This window comes from Leucopleurus acutus (genome assembly GCF_964270905.1).
Source record: "Leucopleurus acutus genome assembly, chromosome: 10".
Lineage (NCBI taxonomy): Eukaryota > Metazoa > Chordata > Mammalia > Artiodactyla > Delphinidae > Leucopleurus > Leucopleurus acutus.
In genome coordinates, this window is record NC_139153.1 from 64,434,713 (window position 1) to 64,454,418 (window position 19,706).

The 19,706-nt window shown below is 47.6% G+C and overlaps 2 protein-coding genes across 2 annotated transcripts; one reads left to right on the forward strand and one right to left on the reverse strand.

The window, feature by feature from the left end:
* Window positions 1-119: 119 nt before the first annotated feature.
* TAP1 (transporter 1, ATP binding cassette subfamily B member) lies at window positions 120-8,101 on the reverse strand (the record flags this gene model as incomplete). Its single annotated transcript, XM_082848567.1, has 11 exons — window positions 120-719; window positions 1,931-2,067; window positions 2,345-2,507; window positions 2,741-2,914; window positions 3,487-3,675; window positions 3,838-3,966; window positions 4,822-5,019; window positions 5,684-5,889; window positions 6,651-6,781; window positions 6,920-7,034; window positions 7,513-8,101. 11 exons carry the CDS (start codon window positions 8,099-8,101, stop codon window positions 507-509), a joined length of 2,244 nt encoding a protein of 747 aa, XP_082704693.1. The 3' UTR covers window positions 120-506.
* Window positions 8,102-8,680: 579 nt separating this feature from the next.
* PSMB9 (proteasome 20S subunit beta 9) lies at window positions 8,681-15,297 on the forward strand. The gene is made up of 6 exons (XM_082848578.1): window positions 8,681-8,772; window positions 10,836-10,903; window positions 13,123-13,254; window positions 13,924-14,053; window positions 14,298-14,439; window positions 15,115-15,297. The coding sequence occupies exons 1-6, from the start codon at window positions 8,713-8,715 to the stop codon at window positions 15,240-15,242; spliced, it is 660 nt and encodes a 219-aa protein (XP_082704704.1). The 5' UTR covers window positions 8,681-8,712; the 3' UTR covers window positions 15,243-15,297.
* The last annotated feature ends 4,409 nt before the right edge of the window (window positions 15,298-19,706 follow it).

Below are 19,706 nucleotides of genomic sequence, written 5' to 3' on the forward strand. Positions count from 1 at the left end.
GGAAACACTGAGGATGTTGAAGGAGGGAGGGACCCAGCTCCTGAAAATGGCGCTGCAATGGTCGGTGGGCCACTTGGTCCACTGAAAACACGAGAAACCACAGTACAAGACACCAATTTTATTATAAATATCAAGAAACCACAGGGTATTTATGGGCCAGCATATGCCTCGGGTGAGGTTGAAAAGGAGCTGACCTTCCATTTCTGTGTATTCTAAATATTTCTCATGCTAGCCACACCAACCCTGGCTCCAAACCCAGTTACACTAAGGAGTTCTGAAGCCTGTTTTCTTCCAGGAAATCTGTATAACCAAGAGGAGCTTGGAGAGCAGCTAACACTCATGGCAAAATTTCAGGCATCACCTCAGGGGTTACGTTTTAGAATGTCACCCCTCCAAGTAGCAGCTGCCCACTCTGCAACTCTGGTAAGACCTTTGTTCTCAAACTCTCCACTATAGAGAGGAGGGAAAAAGGGAAGGAGATGGAGTGTGCAGATCTGAGGAGTCTTTCATTCTGGAGCACCTGACCCACCAGGAGCCTGAACCATGGTGCAATAGCGTCCCTTATTCGCCATGAGCTGCTGGTGGGTTCCCGCCTCAATGATGGTGCCTCCTTCCAGAAAGAGGATGTGGTGAGCCTGCTTCACCAAGCTGAGGCGCTGGGTGATGAGAAGCACAGACCGAGAGCACCGCTCAGGGCTTTTATACAGGAGCTCCTCCACCTGAGAAAAAACATACACTCTGTCAGACCAGGGGACCACTCCCAGCTCAGGGAGACATCTGTGTTTCCAGAGCTGGGACAGACCTCGCCAGGATCATTGCCACCTCTGCCAATAACCCAAAGGAAACTGAAGATTCTCCTTCTGGGTGCTTCTCTGTCAAACCTTTGATTTATGAAGGGCTGTTTACATGAGGTGGCAACGGTGGAATAAAAGAAAGAGGCCTAAACTGGGAGATTGGAATTCACACACTACTGTATATAAAATAGATAACTAATAAGAACCTACTATATAGCACAGCGAACTCTACTCAGTACCCTGTAATGGTCTATATGGGAAAAAAAATCTAAAAAAAAAAAAAATCACTTTGTTGTACACCTGAAACGAATACAACATTGTAAATCAACTATACTCCAACAAAAAAAATTTTTTTTAAAGTAATGAAAGAAAGAGCCCTAGGGTGAAACCCATAAGAAAAGAGTGAAAGGTATTGAATAGTCTCTCCTCTCTAATTTTTAAATTCTCTTTTAAGGAAATATAACTTACTAGTAAAGAGCATGAGCATTCAAGTCAGGCAGACTTGAATTGGGGTCCAGGCTCTGCTATTCAATAGCTGAATGACAGTGAGCATGTTATTCAACCTCTCTTAGCCTCTGTTTTATCATCTGTTGGATGAGGGTAACAACACCCAGCTCACAAGCATTCATGACGAATAAGTGAGCAAGAGACCACATCCAGCACGTCCAGCACATAGTAAAAGTTCAATTCATATTAGTATTATGAGGGCGGTCTTTTGCTTATGTTTGGCTTCACAGATTCAGGGTCTATAGATCATCTCTTTTAACTGGTTTTAGGCATCTTGGGGAGAAGCTAACGGGAACTGAGAATTGCAAGGACCAGTTTGGAGAATTATGATGTTAATATAATAACAAAGGATGAGTGAAGGAAGGAGGACTGGATGGGAAATAGGCATTAAGAAGATGACTCTCGGGCTTCCCTGGTGGCGCAGTGGTTGAGAGTCCGCCTGCCGATGCAGGGGACACGGGTTTGTGCCCTGGTCCGGGAGGATCCCACATGCCGTGGAGCGGCTGGGCCTGTGAGCCATGACCGCTGGGCTTGCACATCCGGAGCCTGTGCTCCGCAACGGGAGAGGCCACAACAGTGAGAGGCCCGCGTACCGCAAAAAAAAAAAAAGAAGATGATGACTCTCTTACACAGGACTGGCTGTTTATATCCAGGGCACTGGTAACATCATCCAGGATGAGTACACACGGTTTCCGGATCAAGGCTCGAGCCAAGGCCACTCTCTGTCGCTGACCCCCTGACAGCTGGCCCCCAGCCTCACCTACTTCTGCAGAGACAAGGGCCAAGGTGAGAGCTGAATAAGCACACGCACACACACGCACACGTACACGCACACCAAGGACTGATGGATGCAGCAAGATAGAGAAGGTTCTGGGAAGGTAAAGGAGTTCTGAGGACATGAGGATAAAAGAGCCATAGGAACAAGATCTTACAACTTCAAATTGATGTCAGTGGGGTGGGGGGAGCTAAGGAATCAAGGCAAGACTACTGGGGTTACAAGGAAGGTAAAGATGTCTGGGTGGTGATGTGAGTGGAGAGAGCACCTGTGTCATAGCCTTGAGGGAGTACAGAGATGAACCCGTGGGCTCCAGACTCCACTGCAGCAGCTGTGATGTCCTCCATGGTTGGCTTCTGGACCAGGCCATAGGCAATATTTTCTTTAAAGCTTCTTCCAAATAGCTGTGGCTCTTGTCCCACAGCAGCCACCTGGGACAAAATACGATGCAGAGTCATAGAACAAGGAACACAGGAGTGTGGTTCTCTAGAGACTGAAGACTGAGAATCTCTACTGGAAGCATATCACAAAATTACACAGCCTCTCTCCTGACCACGCGCTCACCTCCACCTAAGGTCTCCTAGCGCTCTGTTCAGAGTGCTCGGTAAGAATGCTCTTCTGACTTGAGGCTCCCTGCCCTCCCCCATGCCATCTTCTAGCTCACCTGTCTGTGCAGGTAGCAGTGCTCATATTTGGGAAGGGGCTCCCCGTCCAGGAGCACCTGCCCCTCGGTGGGCTGGTACAGATTCTGCAGCAGGGCAGCCACTGTGCTCTTCCCAGACCCATTGGGCCCCACCAGCGCCGTCACCTCACCAGGACGAAGGGTGAACGTCAACCCCTGGAAGCCAGAGAACCACACACACTAAGAGGCAGCCGGAGGCCCCTAAGCTTGAGACCTGTCAGTCATTGTCTTGTTACGTTGTCTTGTCAATGTCTTCCCCCAGAGAAGAGAGGAGGAAAATGGTGAAGTACAGCAACTACTCCCCTTCCACATGCACAGACACCTCCCCATGGAGTAGAGACGGAAGATGAAACAAAGACAAAGGCAAACACTAAGACCACTGTGCCACACACGCAATCTCAGAGAGCATGAGAAAAAAGAAAACAATCACATTCCAAACCACAGATGGAAAGAAAAAGGAAGACTGGAGACACAGCTTTTGCTTCCATGACGCCTTAGGATGGGAGAGCCTTCTCCCTGAGAGCCTCCTCTTCCATTCTTCTTGGAAATCCAGCCTGGTCCTTGAGCTTGGGGGCAGTTTTATGGAACGCGTGATCTTGTCTTTGCCTCTGAAGGGTGAGGGAAGCTCTACCTAAACCTGGTGCTAAGCAGGTTGAAGGCAGGGAGAAAATTTAAGGTGGTCGAGTTGAGGGTGAGGTTGGTAGAATACAGGGATTGGTAGGTTGTACCTGCAGCACTGGGACATCTAGACGGTTTGGGTAGGCGAAGGAGACACCCTGGAACTGGACGAGGCCCTGCAACTTTAAGGAAGTGAACACATCACTGGCTGGGCAGTGAGGGATCTGGTCCAGGTATTCAAATATTTTCTCTGAAGAGCCCACAGCCTTCTGTAGCCTGGGATAGGTGGACAGCAGTACCTGGAGGGGAGGTATGAATAGTGAGGCGGGGGATGGGAGGGACCCAATCTGTTACCAGGGTTATGTGATGTGAGAAGGGCAAAGGAGGGAAGGAAAGTGATTCAGATGGTGACGGCACAGGGGAAGGAAAAGCACTGGGGAGTGAGAACGGAAGGACCTCACCTCAACAGCTGTGGTGAACTGGTTCTGGTAAAGAACAAAGGCGACCAGGTGCCCACTGCTTACAGACCCACTTGTCACCAGCTGCCCACCAAAATACAGGATTCCCACCTTCAGCAGCAATCCTGAGATCTGTGGAGACCACAGAGAAAAGGGACTGTGGGAGGAAAACCTAAAATTCTGGTGCAAAGATCCAGAATCATTAACAGTAAGGAGAGAGAGCGTCCCATTTCTGCCAGTAACTCAGGGGGTTCAATAGGTATTAAAGAATGAACCATAGCGTGCCATGGAGTCTCACTCGGTCACCCATGATAGAAGTCAACTATCACCATCACCATCACCAGTAGTGCCTTGTTTGGGGAGCGTCGTGCTCTTCACAAAAGGCTTTTATGAATGTAATGTCATCTAACATTCATATCAAGAGCCCTATAAACTAGGTTATATTACTCCCATTTTTTTAAAATGAGAAAAAAGTCTCAGAGAAAGTAAGTTACTAGCCCGTGGTCCCAGCGCTAGTAAATGGCAGCATCAAGGCAGGAACTTCTGATCGCTGATCTAGTTCTCTGTCAATTATATCACAAGATGCCCCGCATCCTTGGCTTCCGCTGTTCCCATGGCTCTCAGGAGTACATCCGCATAGTTCAGGCATGAAGCAGGCCCAGGTGCAGGAATGTATAGCTCCCTGAGCACCCCCCCATGAGGCAAAGGAAGGCCCTGGGACTGGAAGACTTGGTACTTTCCTACAAAGGGGGTCGGGGAGATTTTGTGCACCCTACGTAAAGGAAGCCCTCTAGCATGCCTAAAGAGGGAGGGGGTTAGGAACACTGAGTGGGGTCATGGAGCCTCTGGTTGCTGGGATACAGACACTGAACCCACCATTGCCCAGCGGAGGAAGAGTGTGGAGCAGGGTCATGGGACAGGGAATGGCACTGAAGCAGTCCCCTGCCAAGGGGACCAGGGAATAGGCATTCATCCCCAGGTGCTCACACCGGTGGTCCAGAGGTTGACCGCGTAGGCCAGGGCCTCCTTCTGGTTGAGTGTCTTCATTTCATGCAGCTTTTGCCTGAACTTCTGGGCCTCACCCTCTTCGTTGGCAAAGCTCCGGACTGTAGGCATGGCTGACAGCACCTCAATGGCCACCTGGCTGGATTTTGCCAGAGATTCCTGCACCTGTGCTGCCAGCACCTGTGGAGACATGGACAAGAGATGTCACACGTGGTTGGCAAACCATAAGGGACGCTAGGACCTGAGTTATCCAATTGCAGATTAAAGGTGAGAAAGGGCAGAGAGACAGGAGAGAAAGGGACACAGCTATATCCCCCACGGATACTAAAGAGATACAGAGAAGAGGAAGGTGACTCAGAAGGGTCATAGAGGATTATATTCTTGAGACTGGTGATCATATTCCTTTTTTTAGTTTTCATTTTATATTGGAGTACAGTTGATTTACAATATTATATTAGTTTCAGGTATACCGCGAAGTGATTTAGTTATACATACATACGTATCTATTCTCTTCCAGAGTTCTTTCGTATATATGCTATTACAGACTATTAGGTAGAGTTCCTTGTGCTATACAGTAGGTCCTTGTTACTTATCTATCTTATATATAGTAGTGTGTATCCGTTAATCCCAACCTCGGTGATCATATGCTTAAAGACAGACGGTAGGCAGACATTAGAAGACACAGAGAAGGTGAAGATCAACACTGAGCAATCCAGGAACGTGGACAAGGAGTTTCAAAAAGATGAAGAATCAGCGAAGGTGCCAGGAAAGAAATCTGTGAGGAGAGCCCACCAAGTCTGGGTGATGAGGGTCAGTATAGGTTGAGGCAACTCCCTGGACATACCTCGTGCCATTTTCCCAGCTTCTCAGGCAGAAGGAAAAGTAGTGGCAGGGCGAGCAGGGTGACCATGGTGAGGGACGGGGACCCCCAGAGCATGAGCCCCAAGAGACACAGTCCACGGCAGAGGTACCACAGAAAGAGGCTCAGGTCCGAACTCAGAGACTCACTCACGGTGGACGTGTCCTCTGTGACCCGAGATGTGATGGCACCTGCCAAGGGTTGAGGAGAAGAGAGTGAGTGAGTGAGAAACTCAGAGTGATGGGAGGGACTGGCAATGAGCCAGGGTGCCAGGGGGAGGGGTTCTAAGCAGGTCTGGAAAACAAGGTCAGTGGTTTAGGGAGGCTTGGACTCTCAACTCAAGGAGAATGGGTTCCAGAGGAAAAGCCTGGTCAAAGACCTTCCTTTTAACTCTAAAGAAATTGATGCGCTTGTGAATTTCTAATTCTCTGACAGATTTTTGTTCTCTAAAGAACTTGTATATCCCCTGCACATAGGCAGGAAAAACTTAAACTGATCATATAACAGAGCTGGAGAAAAACGAAGGTGCTGCTAGAAAGCAGTCCAGGAAACTGTAGCAAGTCCTGGATTGGGAATCAAGAGATGGCTTCTATTCCCAAGTTCATCTCTATCCATACGTGTCTATGCAAGTGTTGGCATTTAGGGTCTGGGCCTCAGTTCCCGTCTCTGTAAAACGAGGTGGTTGGACTCTGTGATCTCAAAATTTCCAGGTTTGAGATTCCTGTCGTTTCTATCTAAATACACACAGAGGGATATATTTGTGGGAAAATCTTGGATGGAAACACTAGGTTTTTCTGCAAATAGGAAGTATATGTATTTTGCTCTTGAGGTACGTCAAGAATAAGACATGACGACGTTGTTGTGTGAGAGGAGGATCAAGGTTATAAGTAAAAATATGTATGGGGATATAAACAGTAAGTGGATGCATAGTGAAAAGAGTTTCATGAGAAACCTGTTTGGTTCTTTTGAAAAAACTCTGTTTTCTGGCACAGGACAGCCCGAAACACCTCTCCCTGCAGGTGGCAGTGCACACGGCCCATGGTGCTGTTGTAGATTCCATCAGCCGTGAACTCCAGCACTGCACTAGAAGGAGACAGAGAAGGAGGGCCAGGCACGGTCAGGGGGCCCCCCAGAAATGCACTCCAGACGGTAGCCCCAACTTTCAACTCCCTCTTTTTCAGGGTTCCCCCATCCCCAGCCTTCCAACTTCAGCCCCCAGACCTGGCTATGGTGAGGACAGACATGAGAGTTATGTTTCGCGCAAAGGCAGCGCCTGTCCTGTCTTGTAGAATCCAGTCCGTGAAACGGCCCGTGAAGAATGGAACAGCCATCTCCCCTGGGGAGGGAGAGAAATATCAAGTCTAAGAAGGTCAGCTCTAACCAGACGACCCCCGGCCCACCCTCCTTTCACCTTTCCCCATAATCCTGGAGGGCAGTGGCAGAAAGACACAATCTACACCTAAATGGGCCACCTGGGAACTCAAAACCCTGTGGCCCACAAGACCTTTAGAGGTTGGATGAGGAAGGCTAGGGATCATAGGATGGTCTGCCCCAGAGGAAAGGCCTTGTCCAAGGTGGCCAGTGAAGCAACGCCCGGGGCAGCCCTGGAGTCCAGGACTCCTGACTCCTACCCAGTACAGGGCTCTTCCCTCTCCACGGGGGTGGGGAGTGGGGGCTCTTCTCAAGACCTGAGCTGGGTCCCCTTCCCCTCATCCACATTTCCGAGAACTCATACCAATCTATTTCACTGACCATTACTCTCGATTCCTTCCCAGTCCTCTAGCCTCATCCCTCTCCCCCTGCATCCCCCTTACCAAGACAGGAGAGTACCACCAGGGCCAGAAGGAGCGGCAGGCGTTGTATCTCTGGGCCCAGGAAGCCTAGAAGCCGTCTCATCGCCACTCCAGAAGCGCCGTGAGCTCCTTGCACCCAAAGGCTCCTGATCTTATGCCACAGGGCGGCCGCGGGCAGTGCCGCCGTGTAGCTGAGCGCAAAGGCGTCCAGGCGACTCCCCCAGTGCAGTGGCCGAGTGCTGTGAGCATCCCCGGGGGCTCCCCACGAGCGCAGCTCTCGGAACGAGGCAAGTGCCGGCAGAGCCAAGCCCAGCGCCGCCGCCAGCGGCTCCAAAGCAGCCAGCCATCCCTGGACTCCTGCGCTTTCTCTCCGGAAGCCCAGCGCTGCCCCGAGGACGCCTCGGGCTCCCAGCCACAGTACCGCCCAGCGGCTCAGGCCCGCCACCCAGACACTGAGCAGCGGCAGCGCAGGGGGTACCAGCAGGGAGGCTATTCGAGGCAGCGCCAGCCGGAGCAGCATCCAGTCGGCGAGGAGCAGCAGCGCTGTCCACAGGCACGCGAGGGAGAGGCGGAGACACCCGCAGGGAGCGGGGGACTCCGAGCAGGCCATGGGCGCGCGCGGTTCGAGGCCGGCCCAGGTCCTGGGACTCTCGCCGTCCTCGCCAGGACGGAGTCTAGTCTCTGGACGCTGTTGGAGTCGTAGCAGGGCGGGCCCCCGGACCGCGCCGGGGAGGGAGCAGGGCGGGTCGGGGCTTCGGAAAGTCCCGGGAACCCGCCGAGCCCGCCGGCGCTGGCCTGAAGTGAGCAGTTTACGGTAAAGGGAAAACGAAAGCGCCTCCGGCTCCGCAGACCCACCCACTCCGAAGGCGGCCCGCCCGGACTATGTGGGAGGAGGGCGTCGACATCAGATCCGAGATTTAGGGGAGCAGCCCTGGTGCTCCACCTTCTCCATTCCCAACACCCGACCCTGCTGTCCTCGCCTCCACTTGCGGGACCCACTTGCCGCGACTTTCTCACTCCAGCCTCTGGGCGGGGTGCCTACGTCATCTGTCTCCGGGCAGTTCTGCCCCGCGCAAGTTAGCGCCCGGATGCGAAGCCTCACGGCATGGACCCGGGCGCCCCCTGGCGGGCGTGGAGAAGGGGAGGAGCTGTAGGCAGTGAGTGGCGCGCTGTCCCAGGTCGCAAACCAGTGCACCAGGCGGCGAGGAGCGCGGCGCAGGGATGCTGCGAGCGGGAGCACCCACCGGAGACTTACCCCGGGCCAGAGAAGTCCACACCGGGGTAATGAGTCTGGGCTTGAGGGTTAGCGGAGGGGTGGAGGAAGTAGAGCGATAGGGGGACCCTGGAAGCGCCAAAGAGTAAATTTGGAGACTAACAAGAGTGGGGAGATAGCTTGTAGCAGCCAGTGCTCACATCCCGAAATGAACACGGGCGTCTGTATTCTGAAGGGGTCGTCTAGGGGTCCGCGAAGGGACTGGGCACGGGAGGCAGGCAGAGAAGGTGTACTTTGGCTCTGAGCTGGAAGCGTTAAGGGGAAGCTGCCCTAAAGCGCTTTCGCTTTCACTCTGGGCTAGAGAGAGCGGCTGGTTAAATCAAGGGAGGGGGTTGGAGAAGGTGCACAGAGAAAAGGAAACGGTGCCCTGGGTTAAGTAGGACAGCACTTGAGAGAGGGGAGTATGGGCACTGATTGAGAAGGGACGCATCACACAGACCTTTGATAAACTAGCCCGTGGGTAACATAGCCCCAGCACTGATAATGGGGGTTCCATGTGAGCTGGAGGGGCCCTTCCCCAGCCTGGCCCAGGAAGGCTCCTACTTGGCCCAGGTGCCACCGTGCTCCCTTCCCTATGTCTTCCCCACCCACCTCCACAACCTGCTGGACGACTTTTGCCCAGGCTGGACCCGTGGGGCAGATGGCAGCCCAAGGCAGGCTGGCTTCTGCTCTCAAACTTCTACCACCAAGCTTAGCTTTGGGGCAGCTTTGTTATATAGGAATAACCTCTTGGATGGGGTTGCCTCTGTTCTCTGCTGTACTATTCATGATGAATCAGTATGTCAAAATGAACACTCGGGGCTTCCCTGGTGGCGCAGTGGTTGAGAGTCCGCCTGCCGATGCAGGGGACACGGGTTCGTGCCCTGGTCCGGGAGGATCCCACATGCCGCGGAGCGGCTGGGCACGTGAGCCATGGCCGCTGAGCCTGCGCGTCCGGAGCCTGTGCTCCCCAACGGGAGAGGCCACAACGGTGAGAGGCCCGCGTACCACAAAAAAAAAAAAAAAAAAAATGAACACTCGGCCAGCATCCCTGGAAGCCAGAGTAATTTATGGAGTGGTGAGAAGTATAGCCGTAAAACCATTTATAAATTAGAAAATCTCTCCTCACTGCCAGATGAGCAGTGAAAAATAAGAAGTAGAAGTTAAAACAAAGCATGGGAGGTAGACATGGGTTTTAGTCCTGTGTGACCTTCGACAAGTCATTTGCGTTCTCTGTGACTCAGTTTCTTCATTTGTAGGATCTTTAAGGCTTTTTCCAGTTCAACAGGAGTTTTAAAATGTAGCTTTATCCTCCTTCACTCTTCCTTAATTCTTTTGTTTAATTTCTTTTCTTGACCTGAAAAAGTCAGCTCAAACTCCCCAATCAAATCCTCTTTTGGTGCAGATCTCTTTCCCTGGCTACTCTCTTCCCCTGGCTGTTTACCTCTTGATAAGAAATCCTTAAATGAGACCTCTGCTTTAAACTGTCCCATGTGTTTCTTGCTGCTTTCCTCCTTCCTTGACACGTGGCCATGCTAACCACTGACCCCTGAGATGTTGTCTGTTGTTCAGTAAACTGAAAGAGCTCACTTCTGATTAAGGGGGGGGGGTGGATGATTGTGGGCCCAAAAAAAGGGCTTGAGCTTGTTTCCCAAGGTCACGGTCAATCGCTGGGTGGGGAGGTCTGTAGCACATCTGTACACACAACAAACGCATGCGGAGGTAATTCATTTGTGGAACTGCGTCACCGGGACTTGGAAGTGCCCTCCCTGAGCCCTTCACTCAAAGGGAGCACTTATGCCCCTAGGAGCCTCATCCCACCTCTCTCTCTTTACAGTGGAAGGATTCTAGGGATGCCATTCTTTCTGTGTGATACCACTGCCAGGCTCTGACATTCCCTTGCTGCTGGGAGAGACAAGAGAGGAAATGGAAAGATGAAGAAAAATATCCCATTCTGGGAGTCAGCTCTGGCCTAAATTACTGTATAACCTCGAGCCAGGCGCCTCCCCATTCTGAGAATGTTTCCTCATCTGTAACATGAAGGGATCAAGGCTCTTGCTGCTCTGACGTTCCATCCTCTGTGTCTCTGCAGACAACCATCATGGCGGTAGAGTTTGATGGGGGCGTCGTGGTGGGATCTGATTCCCGGGTGTCTGCAGGGTGAGTAGCAGTGCCGGTGTGTTCTTTTGGAAGGAAGCTAATGGCCCCGAGTGCACATTTTTCTTAACCATTCATAAAAAGACTGGCAAACTAAAGCATTGGAGAAACTGAGTGAACCTTTCAGAAAGGCCACTATGATAAGATACTGGGTGGGTATTTGGGTCTCTGAATTCATGGAGAAGAATCTGGGGCCTGGATGCTAATGTGGCCCGTCCCAGGGAGTCACAGAATTGGGTCTGAAAAGGGTTTAGGAGATAGAGATTTCAGGGGCCCACCTTCCATCTATGTTTAGAGATAGAAAAGATGGTCCTGCCAAGCAGATATTCTGGTTTCTGATCCATCACATGTTGAACTAAGTTTGTCTTTCTCCCTTCTGGCCAGTTTCCTCACATACAAGATAAGTATACAGGATTAGATCAATATTACTTACTTTATGTTCCACAGAACACATAACGTCCTCAATATGGTTAATAACAAAGAAAAATTAATAAGGCGAAGATTATTCTTAGCTTAATTTAGTATTTTTTGTGTTACTATAAAAATCTAAGACTGAGGGGCTTCCCTGGTGGCGCAGTGGTCCCTGCCGATGCAGCGGACGTGGGTTCGTGCCCTGGTCCAGGAGGATCCCACGTGCCGCGGAGCGGCTGGGCCCGTGAGCCATGGCCGCTGGGCCTGCGCTTCCGGAGCCTGTGCTCTGCAACGGGAGAGGCCGCAGCAGTGAGAGGCCCGCGTACCGCAAAAAAAAAAAAAAAAAAATCTAAGCCTGAAAATAAATCTAATTTTGATCATTACTTGCAGTGTTTCGTTTGTTTGAGACAATTCTTTGCTTCCTGCTTTAATCCAAGCATTAAATTTCATGTACTCTGAAGCCATTCTCTTGTGAAATAAATTTGAAAAACACCGAAAGATGAACATCAGAAATTTTGGCAACTCTCTATATGATCCAGCAATCCCACTCCTGGGCATATGTCCAGACAAAACTATAATTCGAAAAGATACATGCACCCCTATGTTCATAGCAGCACTATTTACAGTAGCCAAGACATGGAAGCAACCTAAATGTCCATAGACAGAGGAACAGGTAAGGAGGACGTGGTACACCATGAAAATTGGGGTGCATCTGTCTTTTTGAATTATGTTTTCCTCCAGGTATATGCCCAGGAGTGGGATTGCTGGGTCATATGGTAGTTCTATCTTTAGTTTTTTAAGGAACCTACATACTGTTCTCCATAGTGGCTGTACCAATTTAGATTCCCACCAACAATGTAAGAGGGTTCCCTTTTCTCCACACCCTCTCCAGCATTTATTGTTTGTAGATTTTTTGTTGATGGCCATTCTGACTAGTGTGAGGTGATACCTCATTGTAGTTTCTATTTGCATGTCTCTAATAATTAGTGATGTTGAGCATCTTTTCATGTGCTTTTTGGCCATCTGTATGTCTTATTTGGAGAAATGTCTGTTTAGATCTTCTGCCCATTTTTTGATTGGGTTATTTGGTTTTTTGATATTGAGCTGCATGAGCCGTTATATTTTGGAGATTAATCCCTTGTCAGTTGCTTCGTTTGCAAATATGTTCTCCCATTCTGAGGGTTGTCTTTATACAAAAAAAAAAAAAAGAGTGAATATATGTGTATATGTAACTGATTCACTTTGCTGTACACCTGAAACTAACACAACATTGTAAATCAACTATACACCAATAAAATTTTTTTTAAAAAAGAAAATGTGGTGTATATATATAATGGACTATTACTCAGCCATAAAAAAGAATGAAATAATGCCATTTGCAGCAACGTGGATGGACCTAGAGATTAAGCATAGTCAGAAAGAGAAAGATAAATACCAAAAGATATCACTTACATGTGGAATCTAAAGTATGACACAAATGAACATATCTACCAAACAGACTCACAGACGTAGAGAACAGACTTGTGGTTGCCAAGGGGGAGAGGGGTGGGGAAGGGATGGATTGAGAGTTTGGGGTTAGCAGATGCAAACTAGTATATATAGGATGGATAAACAACAAGGTCCTACTGTATAGCACAGGGAACTATATTCAATATCCTGTGATAAACCATAATGAAAAAGAATATGTATAACTGAATCACTTTGCTGTACAGCAGAAATTAACACGACATTGTAAATCAACTATACTTCAATAAAATTTCGCAAAAAATTGGCATCTCTAACGTTGATGACTTTTGACTCCTTCCTGACAGAGAGGCGGTGGTGAACCGAGTGTTTGACAAGCTGTCCCCCCTGCACCAGCGCATCTACTGTGCTCTCTCTGGCTCAGCTGCTGATGCTCAGGCCATAGCGGACATGGCTGCCTACCAGCTGGAGCTCCATGGGTATGAAGTTCTGGGGTCCCCAGTCCACACCACCTAGAGTTCCCCCAACCAGTGAACCCCTATACAGAGTCCTGTTCCAGGAGCAGTGCTGTGGAAAATGAAAAGTTCTTGCTTTGCCTCCGACTTTCATTGGTGTTGAACTGGCATTTGAATCTCTCGAAGCTGGTTTCTGCACCTGTAGAGTAGAGACGACTAATAGTACCTGCCCTACCTCACCAGATGGTTATTTCCAGAATCAAAACATATGAGTGAAAGTAGTTCAAAAACGGCAAATCACTCCCCTAATATAAATAGTGGGGACGAAGATTAGGACGTGGGCCACCATAATATCAGGTGGTGACCGTAGGGGAAACCAAGGTCATTAGGGCAGAAGTAAAGTTTACCTGCTTTGACCCACATGGGCAGGGCTCTGGCAGTCAGGAGAATTATGTCATTGGGGGCTGGGGGTGGGACAGAGTAAAGGAGGGAGAACAATTAGCAATTGAAACCTTCTTCCCAGTGGGTGATGTGAGACTCTTGTTCCCCTGCACTTGTGGGAGGGGAGCTAGAGTTTGAATCCTTGCAGCTATAGGTTTCGGGTGTTCCCCTGGCAGCGATGATGGTAATGGCCCAGGAGGGTGGAACTTCAGGAAAATCATTATTGCTGCCTATTCCTAACCCTTCCTTTAGAATGGAAATGGAGGAACTCCCACTCGTTCTGGCTGCTGCAAATGTGGTGAGGAATATCACCTATAAGTATCGGGAGGACCTGTCTGCACATCTCATGGTAGCAGGCTGGGACCGACGCGAAGGAGGCCAGGTGAGTCTCTCCCAATGTCCTCCCTCCCTCAGGGTTCCCCTCTCCCGCAGAGAGGGAGATGGAGGTCATATGGCATTCTCACTAAGAGTTCCAAAGACACTGCCTCGAAAATGTAGGATAGTCTCAAAGGAGAAGGGCATGAGATGCTGGGGCTTCACTGCAGAATGTGGACACCACCCGCTTGTCTCAGTGGTGAGCAGAGGAGGGAGGCTTCTAGAGTCTGACCTGAGGATGCCTCCCCCAGGTATATGGGACCATGGGAGGGATGCTGATTCGACAGCCCTTTGCCATCGGTGGCTCTGGCAGCACCTATATCTACGGTTACGTGGACGCGGCGTATAAACGAGGCATGTCCCCGGAGGAGTGCAGGCACTTCACCACGAATGGTAACTAAGCAAGTGGAAGGGTACCTGGGGCAGGTGTTGTTATATGTGGGAAGGAGGTAGAGTATGAGGAATAGGAATACGTGGGTGACCATTAAATGTCCGATGGGAATTCCCTGGCGGTCCAGTGGTTGGGACTCCTTGCTTTCACTTCCCGGGGCCCGGGTTGGATCCCTGGTGGGGGAACTAAGATCCCGCAAGCCATGCAGCATGGCCAAAAAAAAAAAAAAAAAAAAACAGAAAACGTCCAAACTGGGACACTTTTGAGAGTGAGAGACGGCAGGACAAAGGCTAAACTAGATGGGCTTTCAGGATAAAAGGCATAAACCAGGATTGTTACGAGTACACCAGATTAAGATCTAGGGTGACCACAAAAACCAGTGGTGAGCTAGCTTGGGCCCGCGCATAAGAGCTGATGGTTAAATATTCAAGGTTGGGGAGCTGCTTATTTATCTATTTATAATTTGAAGTCAATCATGGCGGGAGTATTGAGACCATGGACATCATGTGAAGACTTTTTTTTTTTTAAAGTTGGTTGACCACCACTAAATATGCATCTCTAGGAGACGGGTTCTGAAGTCTGAAAGTGGTCATAGGCATACGGACAGGAGGGAAGGGAAACGATATTTGAAGCTAAGCCAGTCTCTCTTCCTCTCTGCAACTTGAAACCCTCTGCAGCTATTGCTCTGGCCATGAACCGGGATGGTTCCAGTGGGGGCGTCATCTACCTGGTCACGATCACAGCCGCTGGTGTGGAACATCGAGTCATCTTGGGCAACGAGCTGCCGAAATTCTATGACGAGTGAATCTTTCTCAGACTTCCCTTCTTTATTTTACAATAAACTTTCTGGGACTGGAAGCTGGTATGGTCATGGTCACTCAGGGAGATGAAGCTTGGGAAGGGGGCTTCTTCCCACCCAGGTGTTAGCATATCTTTTTTATTCTTTTGTCCCCAGGTCTAAAACATCTTTCCCACAGGAGAGAGAGGTGGGCAGGGAGGTGGGGTGTATACTAGAACCAGGAAGAGCTCTACACAGGACAGGTCATAGGTAGCTAAGACAGCTACACATAGGAGAATTAGCTAAGGGCACCAGCAAACTCACATGGAAGAGAATTCCTTTCATAATGCATTCATTCATGTTAGAGACGAAAAACTGATAAGTACTTAAATATTTGGTGGGGGGGGGGGTACTTGTGAATTTCAAAGAATAATAACAAGAACCAAAAAAGCTACATGTATTGAACCCAGCATTAGCTACATGCTTATAAACTTCATTTCTTAGAACCCAAACAAAAAAGTCTTATGTAGGTAGGACAACTACTTCTGTGTACGGATAGATGGGAACTTAGGAAGAGTAAGCCATGGCAAGTTCAAAAGCTGAGATGTGGGGTTTAGTTTACCATATGCCTTTCCTCTACCACAACATGAAACCTTCTATTCCCGCAAGCTTCATAGAGCATCTCCTCTTTGAAATCTGCAGTAATTAGCCCAGCCCATGATTTGACACTTTCGAAGTCGTCACTAGATATTTGAGTAACTGTACGAAACAGGCTGAGTTCTGGTCCTATCGTTGCCAGGCACTTTCTGAGTGAGAGGACAAATTACTCCCCTTCTTTGAGCCCTCATTTTCTCTTCTGTCAAAAGAAGGTGTTGAGTGACTTCTAAGATGGTTTATAGTTTTGACATTCAATGCCATTTTGCTCATAAGTGAGCAGTTAAGAGGTGTATTTAACAGAAATCCTAGTAGGCTACCCAGGACGCTTCTGTCTGCTTTTCTTTCTGGATCTCAGGCTCAACATACAAATTCAAAGTACCCTAAGACATTCCTGTGTCCTTGGTAGTGTGTATTTGGTCTGGAGAAAAATAATCTAAAATTACTAGAGCCTAGGGGAGGGGGAAGGGTAAGCGGAGACAAAGAGAGTAGCATTGACATATACACACTACCAGATGTAAAATAGCTAGTGGGAAGCAGCCTCAGCTCGGTGCTTTGTGACCATCTAGCCCTCTAGATAGGGAGGGTGGGAGGGAGACTCAAGAGGGAGGGGATATAGGGATATATCTATGCATATAGCTGATTCACTTTCTTATACAGCAGAAACTAATACAACATTGTAAAGCAATTATACTCCAATAAAGATGTTAAATAAATAAATTGTACATTGCAAATAAAAATTAGATCAACCGTTTAAACTGAAAAATAAATTAAAAATAAATTAAATTACTAGAGCCTTGAGTTCTTTCTAGCCACGAGATTTAACTTATTTTGCAATTTAACATAATAGTTTAAGAGCCTATCTCTCCTGCTGATCACAACTCCCCACCTCGAACTCTGGAGAGTAGACAAAAGCAAGGACTAAACCACTCTGAAAAATAAACAAAAGCAGGGGGATTGTGGAGTCAAAGCTTGGGGAGGCAACGCTCTGGGGGGAAAAAGAGGGTTCAATGTTTTTTCTCTTTCCTCTCATGGCTCTGCCCTGAAGTCAGGCAGCAGCTACAGAGCTACACTTCTGAACTGAATCTCCACTGCCGTTCTGGCTGGAGAAAAGAGGCCCCTGTGGGCAGGAGAGTGTAGGGGAATCTCCCAGATGAGAGAGCCAGGGACAGGGCTCCCTAATTCTAGGTATGAATCCTCATGACAGCCGGGTTACTCCTGAGCTGCACATATTACACAACCAGCACAAAACAGCAAAGACTTTGAGGACTGAATTAAGATGTAAACCTTTTAAAATTAGATGGTGGTCTTTTTCTTTATTGGCCAAAATACTGCATCCTTATGCCCCTCATTCCAAAATAATGGCTTACAATTTTAAAAGAAGAAGGAGGAGGAGAAGGAGGGGGAGAAGAGGGAGGGGCAGGGGAAGAGGAGGGGGAGGGGAGAAGGGGGAGTAGAGGAAGAAAACAATTAGAGCAAAGACAAAGTTAAGAAATAAATGAAGCCAAGAGGTAAAAACAATATACAACATGAGTATCTCCTTTTAAAAAAGAAAAGTGAGGGCTTCCCTGGTGGCGCAGTGGTTGAGAGTCCGCCTGCCGATGCAGGGGACGCGGGTTCGTGCCGTGGTCCGGGAGGATCCCACATGCTGCGGAGCGGCTGGACCCGTGAGCCACGGCCGCTGAGCCTGCGCGTCTGGAGCCTGTGCTCTGCAACGAGAGAGGCCACAACAGTGAGAGGCCCGTGTACCGCAAAAAAAAAAAAAAAAAGAAAAGAAAAGAGATGTGCTGGAGCTGTCTTGAACAGCCTAACAGGAGCAGATTGTAAAACATTCAGGAATTTTGAGAGGTAACTGTTAACCATTGGTAGCTTGACATTGACCGTGGTGAAAGCATTTATACTACAGAAACCAGCAATGCTACGCATCAGAACTTTTTTGGTTTTTTCCCCAGAAAGCCAGTTTAACAGGCCCAATTTTGATCAGCCAGCTATCCATGGGTGAAAAACAACTGGCTCTGAGCTACAGGGTAGTGAAAGCAAAAAAGGAAATGAAATCAGGTACAAGATTTGAAAGATTCATTTAAAAAGCGAATCATCCAAAAACAACAACTATATATATATATATATATATATATATATATATATAGTTTTTCAAATCACATAGAACATTAACTGAAATAGAATATGCATCATGCCATAAAGAAAATGCCAATAAATTCCAAAGTATCAGTATCTTTGAAACTACATTCAGCATCCATATTGTATTAAATAAGAACTTGCTAACAAAAGGATACCTAAAATTCTGATGGTTTTCAAACTAAAACAATATTGATAAATAACAGATTTAAAAGGTACTCATAAAAGAAATTTACTCATTTAGAACCAGGTGGTAAAAACATTACCTATCAGATTCTGTGGGACACAAAGGAATACTTAGAATTTTATAGCTTCAAATACATTTCTTAGAACAAAAAAAGTTTAAAATAAATGACTTAAAAATTCTCCTAAAATGTTCGAAAAAGAACAATTGAGCAAACCTAAAGAAATAAGAAGGAAGGAAATTAATTTTCTATTGTCTCATACTCACTGCATTAGCTACCTATTGCTGTGTAACAAATGACACCAAAATTTAGCAGCTTAAAATAACAACCATTTACAATTGGGCATTATTGGGAACACAAGGGAAGTTTAAATACAGACTGTGTATTTGATAATATTATATCCATGGTAAGTATCTTAGAGGTGATGATGTTATTCTGGTTTTGTAGGAGAAACATCCTTATTCTTAAAATACATATTCCAAACTATTTTAGGGTAAAATGTCATATATCCACAAATTTTCTCAAATGGCTTAACAACATAGATCCTCAATAGTAAATGGATAAATAAAATGTAGCTTATTAATACAATAGAATACTGCATAAGCAATGCATATTAATAACTACTGATAATGCAACAAGATGGATAAATCTCATAGAAATAATATTGAATAAAGAAGCCAGATGCACATAAAACTACACAATATATGTTTTGAAACAACCAGGTCCTACTGTATAGCACAGGGAACTATATTCAATATCCTGAGATAAACCATAATGGAAAAGAATATGAAAACAATATGTGTATAACTGAGTCACTTTGCTGTACAGCAGAAATTAACACAACATTGCAAATCAGCTATACTTCAATAAAATTAGAGAAAGAAAAAAATATATATATAGGTTTCGGTTATCTGTTGCTGTGGAGCAAACTGCCCTTAAACTTTGTGGCTTAAAACAAAAACAATCATTTTATGGTTTCTTGTTATTCTGGGGGTTAAATGAACTTGAAGAACCACTGATGTAGCCCGTGAACCAAAGCACTTATCACGGCAGCCAATCCATGCAATCCCTGACATTTCATGTAAGGACATTGGTTACCTGTCCCATCAGATCTGAACACCTTTAGAATACTGTAAAAACTTCCCCGACTTTATGGGTCCTGCCTCCCCACAGAACAATGCAGAAAACCCACTTCTCCCAGTCCTCTTGGAAACCAGGGCACCAATATAAGACCTAAGTCCCACCTTTAAAAAAATCAAATTCATGCACCTCAGACTTCAATTCACAACTGAGTGACAGGAGGAAATGGGCATCTACCCTGCATTCAGTTCGAGGCAAAGGTGACAGGAAAAGCAACTGGCTTTGAGGGAAGCAGTGGTAAAAAAAAAAAGGCTAAGTTCCTGCCACCAAAGCGGCTTCGAAGTATCTTCAGTGGTGGTTGCAATAAAGTCTAATTCCTAATGAAAGAGCAACACCTGGAAGCAGCAGCACCTGGAAGCAGCAGTAAAGTGGTTTA

Excerpts from the sequence above, each read along its gene's own strand:
- PSMB9 (XM_082848578.1), top strand. The coding sequence starts at position 8,713 with ATGCTGCGAGCGGGAGCACCCACCGGAGACTTACCCCGGGCCAGAGAA. Across the intron at positions 8,773-10,835 it reads CCAGAGAAGTCCACACCGGG|ACAACCATCATGGCGGTAGA; the intron begins GTAATGAGTCTG and ends GTGTCTCTGCAG. Across the intron at positions 13,255-13,923 it reads TACCAGCTGGAGCTCCATGG|AATGGAAATGGAGGAACTCC; the intron begins GTATGAAGTTCT and ends CCCTTCCTTTAG.